This window comes from Leuresthes tenuis, unplaced genomic scaffold (genome assembly GCF_036924035.1).
Source record: "Leuresthes tenuis unplaced genomic scaffold, fLeuTen1.0.hap1 SCAF_3, whole genome shotgun sequence".
In the NCBI taxonomy this organism is placed as follows: domain Eukaryota; kingdom Metazoa; phylum Chordata; class Actinopteri; order Atheriniformes; family Atherinopsidae; genus Leuresthes; species Leuresthes tenuis.
In genome coordinates this window covers 21,795,584-21,815,746 of record NW_027325357.1, presented here as the reverse complement: position 1 = coordinate 21,815,746, position 20,163 = coordinate 21,795,584, and the positions used below count along the sequence as shown (strand labels likewise).

The 20,163-nt window shown below is 43.0% G+C and overlaps 2 protein-coding genes across 6 annotated transcripts in view; both read right to left on the bottom strand.

The window, feature by feature from the left end:
- Positions 1-1,327: 1,327 nt before the first annotated feature.
- On the bottom strand, positions 1,328-7,786 carry LOC140303689 (uncharacterized). The gene is made up of 3 exons (XM_072382546.1): positions 7,502-7,786; positions 5,273-5,514; positions 1,328-4,514 (listed from the first exon to the last, which is right to left on the bottom strand). Exons 1-3 carry the CDS (start codon positions 7,518-7,520, stop codon positions 3,024-3,026), a joined length of 1,752 nt encoding a protein of 583 aa, XP_072238647.1. The 5' UTR covers positions 7,521-7,786; the 3' UTR covers positions 1,328-3,023.
- Positions 7,787-9,684: 1,898 nt separating this feature from the next.
- Positions 9,685-20,163, bottom strand: part of dlgap4b (discs, large (Drosophila) homolog-associated protein 4b) — a 113,416-nt gene continuing 102,937 nt past the window's right edge. For 4 of the 5 annotated variants that reach the window (XM_072382549.1, XM_072382551.1, XM_072382550.1 and 1 more), the window contains 6 exons: positions 19,177-19,616; positions 18,640-18,728; positions 16,880-17,367; positions 15,312-15,403; positions 13,491-13,661; positions 9,685-12,653 (listed from right to left, as the gene is read on the bottom strand). In XM_072382549.1, the coding sequence (XP_072238650.1) occupies positions 12,411-12,653; positions 13,491-13,661; positions 15,312-15,403; positions 16,880-17,367; positions 18,640-18,728; positions 19,177-19,616 (1,523 nt within the window). In that variant the 3' untranslated portion in view covers positions 9,685-12,410. Of the gene's footprint in view, positions 12,654-13,453; positions 13,662-15,311; positions 15,404-16,879; positions 17,368-18,639; positions 18,729-19,176; positions 19,617-20,163 lie in introns of all 5 variants that reach the window. The other variant, XM_072382552.1, reaches the window with a different exon arrangement.

Sequence of the window (20,163 nt, the reverse complement as noted above, 5' to 3'; positions counted from 1 at the left end):
GGGTTAGCTGATACATCCAACTCAACAAATGACTATGTATCCTGGTTAGCCCCCGCAGATCATCAGGCAAAACTCACACATTGAATCTCACACAAGTGAAATAACCAAGCAAATATGTATGATACTGACAGGTGACAAAGACAAAAATAAATAATCTTTATGTGTGAAGCCCCCACATGCTACTAGAACAGCCTTAGTGTGCTTTAATGTAGATTCTATTCTATCAGTTGTGATCTGATGACTGAAGGCCTTGCCATCATTTTCTTAAACCTTTTGGTGATCCCACATGCCCTATGGGTGGAACCCATGTCCTCCTGGAAGAGACCAAACCCATTAACATAGAAATGTTTCAACACTCAATAAAGTGGATTACTCATATCTTTGTTTTGATTTACTCGGAGCCCACACGTCTAAAGGGACTAGTAGAACCCAGCCATTGTTCCACTTCTCAACTTGTACGTCCTCGATTCCTCCTCCGACATCGTTGTCGCTCTCGCCACAGACGAGAGAACAAAAATGAGACCAGGTGTCCAAGGTTCGTCAACCTGGATCCATCGCTCCAGACTGTTTTGCTTTGACATGCCACGTTTAAACATTACAGATGCAAACGATCCACTGGTGCAATCTCACATATAGCACCAACAAGCCTCCTCTCTGGGTGCATTTAGGAAATTAAAACATCCATCACAACATTTTGTCGAAACCAATTTCCAGGTCAAAGACGTGAAGACGGAGGAGAGAGGACAAACCAATTAGACGAATGAATTCAACATCAGCGAGGTAAGAGCTATAGATCCCCTCATTGTCGGGGGTCAAAGGTTATCCATTAACATGTTCATCATGGTCAAAAAAAAGGAACTAAATTTATGAAAAACAACTTTTATTTCTTTGAAATGTTCATACAAAACACATTTAAAGTTTAAGGCGTATATTGCACAGACTATTGAGTTTTTAATATATATATTAAAGGAAAAAAAATACACAGGGACATCATCCCTCAGTCATAGGCTTAAGGCACAGCAGCCAGTCATGATTCACAATGTGAACTTTAAAATGAACCTTCTGAAAACATTTGGCTGTAAAGAAATTACAGTGAGAATTGAGCTCATGCCAGAAAACGAAAAGAACAAACCAAAAGAAACTTGACCTTCAACATATTTACATCATCACATTTTGTTCTCAGGAGTGTCAGTTTGTATCTAAAAACCTGAAATAAAAAGAAACCTTGTCACATAAAACCTAAACCATAGCCAGCTATTTCCAGTATCCCAATCGCGAAGGCGTCATCACAGTGGCATGTAGTATGAATAATTAAAACTGACCGTAACACTTAGTATTCTACATATGACCCAAGCCTGACAAGAACTATGTAGATTGAGGTATAAATGGACATCAGACTATTGAGTAGCTGAAATAAAAGCACGCCTACACATCCTTTTCTGGCTCGGAGAAGGAGGACAAACAAAACCGAAATATCAGAACAAAGTTGGAGGTAATCTGGGAATGTTTGCAGTGGTCATTGCTCAGCAGTATTAAGACCCAACATCAGACTTCCAACCACTCAACTGGACCATGGAAAACGCAACCGTTTGAACTAAAAACAGCTCAGTGACACTGGTAAACATGACGAGGTTTCTAACAATTCTGCTACAGCATTAGTCACAAAGAAATCCAGCTTTTCTCCACACGCTGCTGTCGGAGACAGATGTCCAAGGTGGCGCTCATCACTACATCATGGGTGATCCTTACAGTTTCACGGAAACTACAGCTTTAATGGATGATCAGAAAAATCTATGGAAACCATTTCTGGAGAAAAATGGAAAGCACAGAGGAAAGAAACTAGATTTAAAAAAAAAAAGAAAAAGAAAATAACAACAATAATAATACTCGTTACCAAGCTACCAAGTGTGCTACATTTGCTTAGTGGAGAACCTGTAAGCATTATTACCCTTTTCTATTAGTAAGACATTCAGATTTGAAAGATAGCAAACTCTAAGGCCCCAATATGGACAAAGATAAGACATCCACTCTCTAAATCAGATAATACATATAAAGCCTTCTTCAGCACCGTGTCTCTTCTCGCCTTTCAACTGAGATTGCAAACTGTGATACGATGTGACCAGGCAAAGTGATCTGGGTGTCTCATGAGATGGCACCGAAGATTTGTCTTTAGATAGAAACATGCTACTCGTTTGTTGAAATACGGTTATGAAAAGGAATTGGCAAACAAACAGATATGTTGCACTGGAGAGCATATAGAGGAGCTGCGATCACAGTGGCCGCGAAGGCCAATGAAACTGCTCCGCTATGGAAATGTGGAACGATGGGAAGAAAGGGGGAAAGAGCGAGGAGTGGTTCAGTCAGGCGTGCTGCAGAAGACACAAGCTCAGCTCCACTAAAACAAAGGAAGAGGGGCGGGAAATGTGCTGGAAAAAAAAACAAAAAGAAGAACAGACTAAATCACTAAAAGATAATAATAAAAAAAAAATAAATTGTAAATCTATGAAAGTTCATAAAACTCATGTCCTCCTTTAATGGGGAATGGATGACAGGCAGTCGTATCGTTGATATAAATGTTTTTTTTCCCAGATTTTTTGTTTATACATTCAATAAAGTCCAGCGCTGCTACTTTAAGAGACCAACTCTGCTGTACTGATAACCAACTGGGCTGACTGGAATTTTTGTACAATTGTGGGATATTTTCCGAAAGCCGAAATCCTAACAGGGAAACGTCCTCGAAGATGCCGTCAAAAACTGTACAAAAACATTTACTCCATACTGAGGAATGTTCACTCAGAAAAAAAAGAAAAGAAAAAGACAGTTCAATAAAAGCATTGGCTTCCATCGTAAACAATTGGATTAAACAATAAAAGTTCTTTGTCTCAAAATCATCTAATGCCTGTCAGGCTTCATTCCAAAAGGGACTGGTTGTGAAGATACATTCTGTTATATACAGTGTTATCCAGCCTTAAAGAGTGTCTGGCCTCCCTCCACGCCATACATATAAAATCCAGCTGTAACTTCTAGTTGACAGGTTCACTCACTGTATGCAGGCTGTGCTGCTGACCCCAGACTGTGGTTATGGGGGTCTTAACCACTTGAAGGGAGCTGGGCTGCCTGGTGTGAGCATGAACCATGCTCCAAACACTGGGCACCACAGCTGAATTCCTCTGCATGCTACTGCTGACACCTGTGGAGGGCTGCAGAGGAGGGGCGAGGTGGGAGGTGAGGCCCAGAAGAGGTGTGATCGCTGATGTGGACAAGGATGCCGCTGGGACGGCGGTTGAGGCCTGGGTGGAGGCGGACACTGGTGTTACGGGTGACACTGAAGATGAGGCAGGCAGTGGGCACGGGGCCGTTACTGGCATCAAGGGAGGACTGTGGAATGGCAGGTGAAGTGGGACTCCTCTAGAGGCTGAGTGAAAGGTGACATCTGGAGGAGGAGCAGCTGCGGTTGGAGATGAATTCTGGGTTGTAGAAAATAGTGATGGCACCGATACATTTGCAGGACTTGTAGTGGGAAGCGAGACTGAAGTGGAGGCTGAGGCTGATGGTGTTGCTGGGGTAATGGCTGGAACAGCAGCTGGTTTCTGCACATCTGGCTGTCCCAAGACTAAGGCAGACACTGGTACTATAGTTGGCAGATGGGCTGGAATGAGTTGAGGCTGGTTTGGGCTGGATGCTTGGACAGGGTCTTTCTCTAAGGGACTCCATATGACTTTATTCATCGGAAGAGGGGATAACCTTGAGGCTGAGAGCAAGACTGGAGCTGGGACTGGCACAGCAGCTCCTGAGGTCACAAGAACAGGAGATTTTACAGAAATTCCATCCGATACTGGAGCTGCCATAGCCTTCTCCATCAGACTCTGCACCCTGGAAGGATCCATGACTTTCTCCTCTGGAGGTGGGGTTGGACCCATGTCAGTGCTGTAAGCACTGCACTTTTCAACAACGAGTTCAGTTTTTACAACCTCTGGTGGTTTGTTTTGGCCATCCTCAATTTTCTCTTGCTCTGCAGCCCTTTGGAGAGCTGCATCTACGAGGAGCCTCAAATCACTGAAGTCCTGGGTTGGGTAAAGCTCAGGAGGAGTCGGGGGAGGCGTGTTGAAGAGGCCATTGGTAGGGCTAGCAGCTATTGTTGTGCTGGTCAGACAAGCAGACTGAGCCCCTTTCTCCTCTGCTTCCCTTAGCAGACTTCGTGTATCCAGCCTCATAAGTGCCTGGACAGAGCCTTCCTTACCAGGGTAGCCAGCTCCAGTCAATATAGCTGTTGCTGTGTTCCCCAGCAGACTGAGGTCCAACGTAGGTGCAGAGCGGATCACAGATGGGCGCTGTTGAGAAGAGCTGGTAGCAGTACTGGTTTCCGGTGAGCTGGCTCCACCTCCATTAGACGAGTGCCCTTCATTTTTACCAGCAACCTTGCGAGAGATGGTGAACTTGGTGGGATCTTTGCCATCTTTTCGAAGCAGGTCAGGGAGCAGGCGTCGACGGGCATTGATGAACCAGTTGCATATCTGGGAAAACAGGGGAAATGAACAGGAGTTCACAACTAAAGACAAAGTCTACACTTCAATTGCTACAGAATACTGTGAGGTTTCATTCTGAAAGTTCTAAGACCCGACAACGCGAGAAAAGCTTGATCAGCTTGAGCCACGACTCAACTCCTGCATTACATTCAAGATCTAAGATAATCTGAGACATTTGGCTTTAATTACAACTTCTCTTCATCTGCGCCTGTAGACAAAGCCTCACTCACTCCATCTTGTGGTAAAGCGAGAGAAAAAGGGGTGAGACAGAAAGAAGAGAGCAGTCAGACAGCTGGCAATAATGAAGGTCTGAGCTCAAATATGCTGAGCCACAGAGAAACCTGCCAGAGGCATTCCACTGAACTGACTACATAACAAGAAGCTCTGCTGCTGCCTCCAACTGCTCTGTAATACCGTATCTAGTGCAGGCTACTTGTGTGTTGAGATGGAAAGAGGAAATGTCTACTCATGATGCAACAAAGTGAAAAGGGAAGACTGGGAAAGTTTTGCTCACTGCGGAGCAATATGGTAATATAATCTTATAGTTTTACTTTCACTGGCTGATATGTTCAAGGGAAAAAGAAACAAAAGGTTTGGCTTAAACGCTTAATCCACAACCTAGAAGACATTGTATTTCAAAACAAAAACCATCAGAATACAGAAACTGTGAGTACCACAGGTGTCATTTCCTCTGGAACATGTAGAAAGAACATATGAATAAATAAATCACTAAGTTACCCCCTTACCTGCAGCAAAGAGAGGTTGGTCTGGCCCGACAGGCTGAGTTTCTCCTGCTCCGACGGGTAAGCGTTGAAGCGGTGCTCATACAGCCAGCTCCGAAGAATCTGCACCGCCTCCTTGGGCAGGTTTCCGCGGCGACGACGCTTCCCAAGGAGCCCTCTCCCTGACAGGTCGAGTGGGGAGCCGTCATCGCTGTCAGACATGGCCGAAGAGTGCTCCTGCTCCGGGCGATTCTCTTCCTCCATAGCTGCAGAAGAGGAGCGGAACCGTCACGTTACAACGAGGACTCATCATAACCACTTAACCAACACCTTCACATCAAATCTTTTAGGTAGAAACAGGTAGTCCTCGCCGTTGTCTTTTGCAAGTACACAGACATTTATTCTACTTCAGCCTCACGTGTACACAGCTGCTTTCTGCACAAAGGTTTGATCCACTTTCAGGCAATAAATGAAAGCTAAACTGTGTCATCACAATAGCAGACACCACATGAGCAGAAACGGGGAGAGAAATGGTTTGAGCTGATCAAAACACTGAGTGAGAACAAGTGCACCAAAAAATAAATAAATAACAGAAGTCTGCTACTTTTAACATGCAGCTTTTATACATTTTCAAAGTGGGGCTGGGAGAAGGCCCCGTTCAAACAAAGGCTTTGTGATTTCAACTTTTATTTAACTCAGTGGTTGGTCACTGGAGGAAATCTCCCCTCAAAATGGAGCATGCCTGATCCCAGGGGTGGGCCACAGAATGCAGTAAATGTCTTTCTGTGGGGCTGGGTGAAACCTGACCCCCGGGGGCAGCGCCTGTCCTCACAAAGGAGATTGTGTGCATATCAACATCACAGTAGCCAGTGGCCCAGGACTCTATTGAGCATGTAAAGGAGGCCGTATTCACCTCTTGCTAGTTTCTTAAGACTAAGGATGGTGGGGGAAAGAAAAAAAATCTTTATTATTATTATTATTTATTTATATTTTAATTCTTTCTTTAAAATGTGCATTTCTTGGCGAGTAGGGTGAGCCAGACTAAAGAGGGGATGCAATTGCAAATTCAAAAATCTGTCCTTCTCCCTCAAAACAACATTGCTTGATCCGTTGGAGCAGGGCTGAGCACAACAGAGCATCATTTTAGAACAAATATCCTGACCTCTCTGTGACTGGAAGCTTATTCTGTTGCAAATCCCATATTTTGAAATTAAATGCAAAGGGTGCTCACATTTGTACCCCCCCCCCCCCCCATACCAAAAAAAAAACTTAAATATCACTATGAATACACCCCCCCAACCGAAAAAAAAAAGATCTCCCGGTATTTCAGGGAATAAGGACATTAATCCCAATATTGAGTCTGAAATCAAGTAAACCGGGACTCTTGTTTGATACAGATCAAGCTATCACTGCAGTCCCAGGGAGAAACGTGGTGTACGTGATACCACAACAAAACCGCACTCCCCACGATTCCACTGCCTCCGTGCAGCGAGGTTGGTCTTTTGTCACAAGAACTACAGATCTCCACGCAAAGTCAGGGAACAGCGGCCAAGAACACACCAAAGGACACACGGCTGTGTGTTAAATCGCACTGGCTGTCAAACAGGCCAACTTCTTGTTTACAAAATGTCCTCTCTCTCTCTACACGAGCTGAGGGGGTGGGGGGGGGGAGCTGTGCCTTGGGAGACGTTTCGGAACATTTTCAGCGCTCAGTGGAAGTCCGAGTCAAAGTTTGAAAGAAACTTCGAAATTCTCACGAGCTACTTCAGAGGTGGAGATTTGAATGTGGCCGCGAGGAACACCGACACACAAAGTTACAAATCAAGACTTCCCCAAAACAGCCCGCTTTGTCTGTAAACTGTAAAAAAAAAAAAAAGAAAAAAAATACATTTTTTTTTTTTTTTTTTTATAAAGCCACCCAGATAATGCACAACCCGGTCGGATAAACCGAGGAGTTACTCGGTAAACGAGCCATCTGGAGCGCACAAAGGAGGCAGACACAAACGCACAGCCTCACTCATGTCGCTCCGCCAGATGGACACCATGCCTGCCTCCACAGATAACTAGCTGGCTAGCTGTCCCTCCAAATTTAAACACAAACGCACGCTGCATTCGCTCGAGACAAAAAACCCTCACATACTTCACAATCGGCAGTAAAGACGCACCGGGCTCGCACACAAGCACTTTGAGAGTGGTAAAACGTACACGGAAAAGATAATAATAATAAAAAAACACGACCTGAGTGGCGCTCACCTCGTTTCAATGGTTTCATTCTTTGTTGATGGCTTGAAAACACGCAGCTGTCCAAGTTGCTTGCTGTACAAAGCGTGAACGGGAGTCAAACGATGGTTGACACAACAGCACTTTCTTCTAAGACGCCAAAAGGTGTTGCGCTTTCTCACAGACTCAAAAGCCTCGCTTTTTAGGTTGTGCCACACGAGGAGGATTCCACGTTTCCATTGCACTCCTCGTTGTAAACCAGGATGAATGTTTTCTGAGGTTTTTTGTCGCCTGTTCTTTTTACCTGCACGCAACAGCAGCGCCAGCGCTTTGCCAATCTTGACAGTCTCAGCTGAAATGATCCCGCCTCATCATCTGCTATCAGCCAATCATATGTCCTTATGACGCCCCCTGGGCACGCGTTAGCCAATCACGGTGCTCCTTCAGACAGCGGCGAGACGGCTGTGCAGCAGTGATTGACGGGAGAACCATTTCATTCAAAACAAAACGCAGACGGTCATTGAAACAATTTTTTTTGTCGCCACGGGTATAACCACACTGTTACACCAATGCAAAATTGATGTACGTGTTCGTGTAATTACTTTGACCATTATAGTCAATATGATCCCCGTCTGCGGGAAACGGCCATGGTTTTACGTAACAATGTGCAAAATGTTCTTGTTACATAAATCATGAACGTCGAAAGCGTCGATTCGTGATCAAAATTGACTGACCCATGATGCGATTGTCCGAAATATCTTCAGTCCGTCATTTTTGGTGGAGATTTAAAGACACAAATGCTCCACCGACTCCACGCTTGTTGTTCACAGTGCAGATCTTTCTAGATAATGCTCGATGGGGAACTCTGTCACCGTGATTTGTAGTCTTGCTCAAAATTGAGCGACTATGACACATTAGAGGCGTTGTTATCCCTTGAATTACTGCGTTCAGAGGCAAACTCAAATGACAGAAGTCAGCCTTTCAATAACAGTAAGCACAAAACAGTAAACAAGTACAGGCATGGTGAACCTTTTGAGAAAGTACTGTGTGCATTTTATTGAACATTGCCTCTCCATTATACATGTTAACAACCTTGTAATAGTATAAACAGGTCTACAGCATTGTAAAAGATCAAGATTTTAGTCTAGTTTTCTTCCTATTTACAGAGGAGGATTTTGAGAAGCACACGGGGAATAATGCATTATAGTCTCATATTGATGTTGATATCAAAGAACCCCTTCGCTCTGTACTGCACATACTTTAAATGTTACCAGAGCATAGCAAGAAGGAAATCTAGGGAAATCTCATTTTACACACCCACTCACTCTCAACTTTGTCTCACACAGTAAAACTTTTTTTCTAAACCCCACAAACCCTGAAATACACACGCCTTATATAGTATTCTAATGAACAGATTCTAGTCTTTAAAATATGTGCTTGCTTCGTAAAAATATTTATTTCTAGACACTTTTTGCTACATCACCTCTCTGGTGGTATGAGCATGGCCTTTGCCACTCACCCCTTCCCCAGGTTTTGGCTTTGTGGAACAAAGCAAAGATGCTAATGAGCTTGTTTTTCTTTTTTTTTTTTTGCAAGCCAGCTTGGTGTAAAGATGTAGAATCACTGCAGCTGGGGTAAACTATCCCTCTGGGGGCTAACCCGATTTTTTTATTTTCCTTTCAAGCAGCCAACAAATTCCTCCAAGAGTGGCAAACCCAATAATATTTAAGAGTAAGTAAACTTTTTGCAACGTCAAACATATATATATTTATATATATATATATGTATTTTTTTTTTTACAAAAGTGAGTAAAGAACAAGTTTAATGATATCACAGGGGGGACGTTGCCCTTTAGATAAAACCCATTTAGTAAAATATTTATATTCCATCTATTTTGCGACTGTCAGGGTTGAAGGCGACATATTTTGTCAATGCAACCGAAAGTGTCCAAAAAAGTGAGGGACCTCTCAAGATTAAAGTCAAACAAAACATAACTGCTTACACATACTTCACATGCTGAAAACCATCAAATCCATTTGTAATGGGACCCCCACCCCCTAAAAAAAAAAAACCCACAGTGGAGCTGCTTGGATGATGCATGACTCAACCCAGGAAGTAGACCTAGCTTTGTCTCAGCAGTATATATTGGAGAAAAGCCTTGCTTAAATGTATGAGATGAGCCTTCCTTTGTCTCCTTAAGTATATCCACTGACATGTTTTTGCATTTCACACATCCAGCTGTCAGCAGAGAGGAAAAAGTGTCGACTTTCAGTTTGAGATGGTTAGGTCACATAGCAGCATTCTCTGTCTGCTCTCCTTCCCTCAGTGTCATTGAGATGCCAAATTGTGTTTTACCTGCATTCAAGACACACACATTAGTGCGATGAAATTGACAGCAGGGGCTGTTGGGGGAAAGTAATTCTGTGGAAAAATGGAGAACAGAACATGAAATGATATGAAATTATGCAGCATATCAAAAAATATTCTTACTGATGACAAGGGGCGCATATGGGGAAGAAATTTTAGTATGCGGATATACTTCATTGGCTTAAAGGGAACAAGTTGAGGCAAATTGAGAGACGGCTACGTATGCTTATTTAAGAAAAACACCTCAGACACAGCTTTGTAGTCACAGTCAGAAATCAAATCAAGTCACTGACTATGTTTAAGTGACACAAAAGGCCTTCAGGCGTTAACGATGCTATCCACCGGTCAAATGGACGGGGGTATTGAAGGCAGTCAGGGAACTGACTGTTGACACCCCTGAGCCACTTTCCTTGCTGATAGTCTTCCCGAGCAGGCAAACACAACAGGCAAACAATGGCCTGCCATCAAGAGAAAGGTATTGCCAATACAGAACAAGAAGAATGGTACTTATTGGGCTTTTCCACTTCAATGGTTGAGGCTCAAGTTTTGGGTCACAGGGACATGGCAGCAGCCAAAGAAATGGTGTGGAAGTGCAATAGTTTAGCATAACTAATCAGGACAGGGAAGTGCTTTTGTTTGCTCACCATTTGGAAAAAGCCAAATGTGAATGGAAGATATACAAACAACAGAGGTGTATCTAAGGCATGTCCCTGTTGCCTGTATGGGTGGACATGTACTTTTAGTGTCGAATCCTAAAGCACTCAATTTAGGATTTTATGCGACAAACGAAGAGCTTTGCTTTAGATTTCTTTGTGTTGCAAAGTGGGTTCAGATGAGACAAAAAAGTATGTAAATAAGTGCAATCAACCCAACGTGTCCTCTTAATGCAGCACAGGACAGAGAACCGTATTCAATTAAATATGAATGCTCCTTCATTGTACTCTATAATTGTGTGTACTGGATTGAAATGTAAGCATGGTTGCCCTTCAGAGGTCAGAAATGATTCCCTCCATAATGCCCCTTTTCTGGGCCAGGAAGGGGAGTGTCTCGGTTCTGAATGCTCCAAGGCAGTTGTGTTGTTGTACTGGCGGGCGGTTCTGCTCAAGCTTCCGGGCATCTGCATATCGAAATGTTAAATCTGTAATACATATGTTGCTGTGGCTACAGTCCAGTTCATCTGTTTTCACAGTCAACTTGAGTTCCCTGCTGCTGGCGTTTCAATACATGAGATGAATCTGAAACAATGAATTCATCTTTGGCTTCTGCAGTCTTCACTGGAGAAAAAAAAAAAAAATGGGATTGAGTAAATGATGAAAACACAATGATGAAGGAACGTAATGCTTTAATTAGAAAAAGGTTTCTTCGATTAAAAAAAAAAAAAAAAAATTCAGTTATTTTGTGAGCTAATCAGTGGGGGAAATGATTTCAACACTGACGGATTGATTTTAGCGGTTGATGGGAAGCAAAATAAATAAAAAAAAATCTGCTTTTAACTCGTGTATCTGGCTTGCCGCATGACTTCATTAAAAGGCCTGGATGCACTGGGTTTAATGCGCAGTGAGCTTATTAAAAGCACTTAACAAGTATTAGAGAAATTAAACTAAAATCCCAAACCATCTATGACTCTGGTTACAGCAAAAAAAAGATAAACAAAGGAAATGAAAGGGAGGAAAGTAAAAGAGACTGGAAGGAGGGAGAAGTTTCCACAACAAAATAATGGTATGTTGCGGCAGCCATTCTGAAACTACAGTTCCTCATGCGTGATCCTAGTTAATATCTTTATGTGCTTTCATTCAAAACCCCATTCTGAAAAAGATTACGGCTTCTCACCAGTATTAAAAATATTTGACACAAAACATTCTGAGGACATGGACAAGAATAAATCACTAGGAACTATATAAATAACCCCTTAAACCCGATTTTCAACATCATACCAAAAATATTCAGAGTAGCCTGATATAAATGGAATATCACAGAAATCAAAGGATGCAGAAAGAAAACAAATACAGGGAAGACATACACAGGGGAATTTGTAGTGTGTGCAGTGCATGGTGTCCACAAGGTGGTGCTGTGCAAAGCTACAAGATGGCCAGTGATCTGGGAAGAGAGCAAGACAGTGGGCAACAGAAGAGTTAATACTTACCTTCTGTCCACTTAATAAATGTTATAGCCAAGATACAGGAACTTTTAAAACAGTCTTCATATAGATTCTTTAGCCTATAATTGTCATAATAATAATATTTTCATTAACAATTTTTATGATATCAAGAATGGTAACAAGAAAGTTCATCGGGGAGGTCTTCGGTGGCAGCCTCAAAGAAGGAGTCTCCCTCCTTCATCCTCTGTCAGGTCCATAAAAAAGTCAATGACACAATTTCTGTTTCAACCAGGACCAGCCTATAATTGTAAATGTCAATAGCCAATAAACCCCTCCTCTGGACATCTCTCCTCCCCCGCACCACCCATCCATCTTTACTTAGGGTAGCTCATTCGCAAAGCAAAAAAAGTCCTTTCCTTATCCAGGCATTTCACCGACACGGATCTATCCCGTGATCCCTGTCACTCATCGTTTCTCTCAGAGGCGAGTCTGGGCCTCAGGGACGTAAATCTCTATGCTGTCTGCGCTCTCTGTGGCGGAGTTCTGGCGAAATGAGGCGGCCTTCTTAGCAGCCAGCAGGCGCTTCCGAGCCTCTTGTCTCTGCTTTTCTGCCGAGGCCGATGAAGAGGTGGATGAAGAGTCTGCACTCTTCTCGCGGCCAAGCGACGGTCGTCCCTTACCAGGCTTCTTTAATGCTGGAGGGGCCACCTTCTCCTCGTCCTGTTGAGTTGCGAGTGGTGAGAAAAGGCGTGAGAAGGGCAGAAGGTGAATGGAAGAGAGAGAGGGGGGGACAGTTCAGTGAGAAAATATGGAAACAGTAAACTGCTTTTTTTCCTGTTCAGACATTTTTGACAGACAGGACTTAGACAAGACGTATCGCCAAAGCTGATCATTCACATAGACAGACACAGACAATGAACAAAAACAGACAGTACTGACAGTTTGTTAAGACACAAACATTAACAAACCAACATTTAATTGATGATTTTCAGTTATGAAACGGCAACATGAATTGATGGGCAACTTGAGTCAAAATATAAGGATCACAAGACACTGCCAATAGATTTGAACTGAGAAGCAACAAATAGCAAAAGCAGGGCAACTACAGACACTTGTGCAGAGAAATGCATCACAGGAACAGAGTTTGTTATCAATCGTCAACAACAGCCACTCAAACAGAACTGTAGACGTTTAAAGAGTAAAAGCAAGACTGCATTCTGTCAGATGAGCCAGTGCATCTTGACCATGCTCCACTTAAAACACACAAACGTCAGAGAATGACACATGCATGCTCAAAGCAGGGCTTTAGACTGAAAAGCACACCAGTGTCAGCCCTCTTTGAGATGTTATTTTTTCCCATGCATGCCTAGAGGGATCTTTGTGCCCCTTCTGCATTCGACAGGGAGGCCCTGATAAGAGTTCATCCCATGAAGGGATGGGGTTGAGGAGAAAAAAAAAAAAAGTGGGAGAAATGGTGGTGGTGGTGGGAGGAGAGAGGCCGGTTTCGGCGGCTTTCCTACCCCAGCCAGGGCACTGGGCAGCATGGGTGGGCAGTACCTTCCGCTCAGGGGGCGACTGGGCAGCCGCAGACAGCACAGGCTGCCAGTCACTGGACTTGAGATGGTAGAGCTCATCGAACTTAAGGCTGATGTCCTCGATTGAGAGCTGCAGCAGGTCCCAAAAACCAGCCAGGTCCTGGGCTGTGGGCCGTGGGTTGGCGTTCACATTCTGGTCACAGTAAAAGAAAAGGAGATGAAAATGATGCGACATGTGTGTAATAAAGCTGCAGTGATTATTACAGTGAAGAGTGTGCAGCCTGCTCTAAACAGCCTCAGCAGATATTATAGCAAGCTGTCATTTTTCAACAAGAAAAGTTAATCCCAAAAGTCAGCACCAGGTGCAAAGCAACATTTGTCCTATGTAACTTAAAATAGAAAAATGTCCATTGACTTTTCTTCTTTTTTTTTTTTTGCCCTACTTGTTTGTTTTGTTTGGTGTAGGTTGACTTTTTTGTCCAACACGTGAATCAACAAGTCAGAAACCATTACCCCACTGCACCTTTCTCTCACCTTTTCTTATGGGTCACTGGTAGCTTATCTACCAGCATATCTACGGTCTTGGTGTGAACAGGACTTTGAAAGTTCAACAGACAATAGCTTTTGACACTTTAGTCTTAAACAAAAAAACAAACAAACAAAAAATAAAAAAGACAACCCAGTTTCAACGCCGTGGCAACCAGCAGCAGAAATGTAGACATTTAGACTATTGCTCCAACCTCAGCACCTGAAGAGGTTGGAGAGTTACTGAGAAACTTCAACTGAAGCCACAACAAGGGCAAAAAGGGCAAAGAACATCTACAGAAGCTCTTAGCTGCCCGACCGGTGTGTCGAAGGCAGTTCTGACTTTATGTTTGTATGCGTTTTCATGAGCACAGTTTACACTTAATAATAATAATTAAAAAAAAAAACAAAAAAAACACGACAATGATGAAGCTTTGATAAAAGCTACAGCTCAACAAAGCACCATCACATACTTTCAGACTTGTTGCTGCTGTTTTCATATTGACCACTAGAGGGAGCTATACAACAACATGATTCTATGGTCAGGCTGACATAAAAGCAGACAACAGCAAAAAGCTTACAGCAGGGTTATTCTTTTCAAATATGCTGCCTACCAAAACAGTGAGGAATAAAAGTGTTTGACAATGACAAAAGAAATAACATAATCCTTCAGGTTCCACTGTCAAGTTACAAGTATAATGACACACCCTTACCTTACAAATACCTGGCTCTGTGCTTTTTGTATATGCAAAGCTTGCAGATAAGCTCAACAGATATAAAAACAAATCCTGTACTGACATTCTCTTCTCTGAAACATCCTCTGATTGTAGTGATCAAAGTGGAATGGCTGGCTTTTGTTTGTGCCCACTGATCATCACATTTAGGCAGCTGCACTAACTGCTTTGTCCACACACTCTGGACGAATCATGTGTGTGTGTGTGTGTGTGATGTTTATCATTTATCCTACAAGTCACTTGCTGGCGGTTGGCTTCAATTTGTCTAATGCCATTTTCACTAAAACACGTCACCTGAGAGGAAGGGCTTATTGAGTTATTATAAGCTCCCATTTTCAGCTGGTGGGCCCTTATGACTGACTCTGTAGATGTCTATTGTGCTGTGTATCACGGCTGTACTCAGATTAGTCAGCTCTGTGCATATAAGCCTTTATATGCACATGAAAGACAAGTAGATCTCGCAGAGGATAGAAAAAACAAAAATACAACAGTTGGCTTGATTTGGTCACCAGCTGTGAGCGCCAGTTACATGCCTGCACGAGTCTGTTGGGTGGAAGTGTATAAAACAGTGACAGGATACACACCAAGTTTTGTTCACACAGTCCCCGGAACTGCTGGAACTTCTGAGACATTAGGAGCTGAGCGCTTCCTACAGCACTGCGAACTTTCCCCAGCACTACAGTGAAGAGAGAAGATAACGTATTCCGTTATTGTGGTATATATTCAGGAAATATAGCATTACTATACACTTCACAGCTTGCCTGTATCATTGCTACAGCAACAGTCACAACCATACAAACCAAACCCAGGTAAATAGACATAGGAGTGACTTGCATTGTATTGCCTTTGAACCTTGTAACAGGCCCAGCCAAGGTTGCATGAAGAGGATTAAAATGCATTGGACAATGATACTCCCTTTACAGAAATCTAAACCTATAAGCATACTCCTACCTGCTGTCTGTTAACATGCTAGTCAGCTGCTGTGTCAAAATTAGGACAAACGTCTGCCTTGGAAAAACTGGGACTCCTCTCTGATCACTGGATTTCAAGTTATGGCAGTGAGATTGCAGTGTGTCGAGACCCAGCTTTGGACTGAAGATTTGCAGCAGATTTAACGCAGACTACTTAACACACATTTAAAAAAGAAATTTAGAAAAATACTAACACAGATTTGCATTGACACAGAGGGACTTGTCCACATATGGATCAAGCCCATCTGATTAAAACAGTGTCCAAAGCCTTCATATGATTTGCATGTTTGGTCTGTATTTGCATGCGCACTCACTGCTTTATGTCTCCGGCTGATGTTGAGGCACTAATCTAATCTGGAGGTTTAATCAGTTCCAGACTAGATTTGTGTAATTCTGGAGATTACAGGCCGACTTCTGTGTGGTAACCCAATCGATTATGGCCTCATTTCCTTCCACGTTGTGTCTGATATTGTCAGGACTGGGACAGGGCTCCATGACAGAGCTCTGTACCACGAGCTAAAGTCGGACACTGATGGACCACTTGAAGTCAGATCAGTGTATCTACACTATAGCACAGAAGTGACTGCACAGACAGCTCTACCGTGCACTTTCTAGGCCAAATAACACTAAACTTTGGCTAATTTATTACGAACCTACTCTTGCAAGTAAGAAAACCTATCTTGATGTTAAGGTAATTAAATTGACTTTACATCACTCAAGTGTGCAAATGGGACACATAACACACATATTATTAATAATTTCCAAAGTATTGCTTTTCATGCAGAAAAAAAAATAGACCCGTTAGCAGTCAATCATTGATATTGCGCCTTTTATCCCGGTGCGCTTCATAGCCCGAAAAATAACGTAGTTTTATTTTCTCACGAAGCATTCAGCACTAATGGTTTGGAAAATGTAAATAATGAGCTGTGAATTTTAGCGCCTGCTAGTGGTGACTAGCATTAGCACGCGTCATCAGACTACAATGCCCGATGGTCCGTTTCCACTGATATAGTCTACAGCTTTTGTTCACTACTATTAATGAAAGACATGATGAGTTTGTAGCGCACCATCTCATGATTGAAGAGTTTTAATTGACATTTCGTACAGCTCAACAAAATGGCCGACAAGGAGGCAATTCAAATACAGCACCCCAGCTCAAGTGAGCATCCTGCCACCCTTACCCTCCTCTGAGAGCTGGTTGTCTTTGGTTTCCTGCTCCATCTGCTGGCACCAGCCTTCCATGCGTCCCGTCTCGGCCTGCAGCAGCTTCAGGAACCAGTGACCATCTCTTCGACACAGCGTTCCCCCTCCTCCGCTCTGTGGGACGCTGCTGTTATTCCCATTCCCACTGTCCAGCCAGGGGTCTGGAGGTGGAAGAGACGAGGGGTCCAGAGCTGGGTCCAGACTCTCTGAGAAAGAGGAGGAGCTGCTTCGTGTGGTGGAGCGGTTAAGAATCTGCCTGGGTGGTGGAGGGGAAGACGTGTCACCAGTGGGGTCTCCGTTGTCTAAAGAGTCTTGTCCAGGAGGGGAGCTCATTGACTGGCTGGCACTGTTGACCATGACTTTCTTCTCAAAGGGTTTGGCATTATTGATATGAGAAATGACGGAGATGTCCTGTGTGTCTGAGTCCGTTTCTTGTTTTGAGGCCATGCTACTGGAGCGACTGAGCCTGAAAACAAAATAAGGCGTTCTCATTAGAAAACAATACACTTTTACTGCACATTTTATGTGCAAAACATGGAAAAAGAAAAAAATAATTTAAGAAGCACATCTCCCTTACTGGAGGAAACAGTTTAGTTTCAACACAGAGTCATTTCTGCAGCTCAATGCAGTCACAAATAAACAAGATCAATCAGATACTAGATACTCGATAGTAGTGCACTTAGACTAGCATCCTTGTCTTTACAGAGCAGATGAAAGAGTAGCATCCACACGAAGCCTTCTTTTTGTCTCCATTTCTCTGTTATCACTCAGGAAATGCTTATCAACAGCAGTTCAGCCAATCAATGAAACATAATGAGTCCTTAACCAACAGCTGGGGAATACAAAAGAACGGCAAAAGACGGAAAAGGGATGTAGCTATATTCTGGTTACACTTACACAAACTATCCCTTGCTGTGTCAGTTCTGGTTTATGTAAAATGAAAAAAACAAAAAACAAAGCAAATCTAGTTCCACTGGTTATGATACAGGTAAAAAAAAAAAAAGGTACATAATACTTCAGAACCCCAAGCTGGTCAACTGCATCAACTCCAGATAACATGTTCTGTTAAACTGAGATTGTGACTTTTCTTTTGGACAGGCAGTGCATTAGCCATGGCTCAAATAAGCAGATGCTATGTACAAGACCCATAATACAAAGGTAAGAAAGTACAGGAGGAAGGCATCAGGAGCCGAGAACTTCCTGACATTCAAAACATTACAAGCACAGAATGAAAACTACACGGCAACAAACACAATGAAGTTTCAACAATAAGCAGAGACACATTTAAAGTCCCCTCCCCAAAAAATAAAAAATTCGACTGATTTCTAATTCACCAGATGTAAACGATCACCTTAAATCTGAAACAAGCAGACTATTCTGATCCAATGGGCATCTAAGGTTTAAATTTAGCTTGAAGACTAAATTGCATATACAGCAATGAGACAGATTACATCCAGAAGTTCAGCTTTTGCATAATTAGTTTTTTTTTCCCCACATTCAGACATTGTGGACTCAGCTCAGATTTCAATTAAAGAATTCATCAAGGACTTTAAACTCGTCTGTAGGGGATCTTTAAATTGTAAATGCTCACAGATATGTGCTTCAACACCACTAACACAACACAAAAAAAGACTCAGGATGAATTCACTTCTACACAGGTCCTGGAAATGGAGAGAACAGTGTGTGTAGCTATAATATAAATTCCTCACGTTGTTAAAAGGACAGGAAGAGGACTTACTGCCACCCGTCCTCCACCTGTACTCCAATTGATTGAAATCTGGCCAGCGGTGGGGTCTCTTCTCGTGGAACTTCCTGAATACAATCAACCTTAAAAAGGGAAGAAATTTTAATTTGGAAAATTGAGATAAAATTAAAGACTCCTAACTAGCATAAGAGGAGCTGTGTGGAGTCTTTAAAATGATAAATGACAAAACAAAAAGAAAAACCTTGTAATGTTCAGGATCTGTAGAGATTGATACAAACTCTGTTATTTAAGCAAATAGAGAACAGAAAGTTGTGGAGAACATAAGCGCATATTTGTCTTCAGTGCAACAGTATACATCCAGCTCTAATGACAGACAGCCAGCACTAATGATAAGGTTCACAGTAATGAGACCTTTAGCTTGCAACTCACATTTGGGCTTGAGATGATGCAACAGTGTGACTTTGGCATTACACTGAATGTGCTAGCATGCTTTCCTGTGTAGTAACAATACTGAGTGAACTTTTCAAGCCTTGAATCATGCAACAGGGGTAACCACAGCCCCTGGCCTACCTGGATGCCGATGGAGGACAGTTTCCGCCTGGGTATTGGGGCTACGAAAGGCTCTTCTGCCACGAGATTCCCTTTATTGGACCCTGATTTTAGGGATTCATTCTGGACAGCTGAGTCACTAGTCTCAGTGGAAGCATTGGCGGTGCTGGGAGCTATCGGCTCCCTCGGGATAGCGATGGGAGTGGCGATGATGTGCGGAGGGCGGCGAATACCCCGGGCCAGGCTGTTGGCACGGGTGCTGTCAAGGCTGTCAGAGGAATTGCTGTGAGCGTGGCTAGACTGGCTGTTGACCTCTGACCTCCTGTCCTGCTGGTCCAAGTAGTTGTCCTGTGCCGACTCCGTGCTGCTCTGAACCGTCACAGAGATGTAGGGCTTGGAGGTTGTGCGCGGCGGCACCGGTGGTGGAGCGGTCTTCTTAGAGGTGGTTATGCATGTGGAGACTGAAGCCAAAAGAATAGAAGAGTCAAATCAGTATAAAAGGATCACAAATGACAGAGGTATGGAAAGCGCAGAGGAAAATATCCAAGTAGTTCTGAAAACAGCTCAAAGGATGGTCCATTTGCTCATCAGTATCACTCTGGGTACTGACAAGTGCCTCGAGCAGAACTTTGCAACTGTACATTAATACAAGGAAACTTTGCTGCGTGAGAGCTGGAAGGACAGCAGAATCAAGTAAACATCACGTAAAGTGGAAAATCAAATCAGACAGTAACACCAAACAAATCTAACCCTCATGCAGATGACTAAATTAAATCTCGCACAGACAGCACTTCAAACCCCTGATCACAAGACATGTTCACTAACCACCCGATTCTCATCATCAAATATGGTCGAACAGTTGAAGAGGCACAAATGTATACTGCACTCCCTAATGCCAGAAGGAAAATGACCTCCAGATAACAAAGAGATGGGCACTCAACAAACAATCCATCTACAAATATGGAACGTGCTCCAAGCACTGTGAAAAACAAAGATTCCTTTTTTGAT

Coding starts and splice junctions, on each gene's coding strand:
- LOC140303689 (XM_072382546.1), bottom strand. Junction 4,515..5,272: donor CCAACCTCTCTTTGCTGCAG/GTAAGGGGGTAA, acceptor CTGTTTTCCCAG/ATATGCAACTGGTTCATCAA.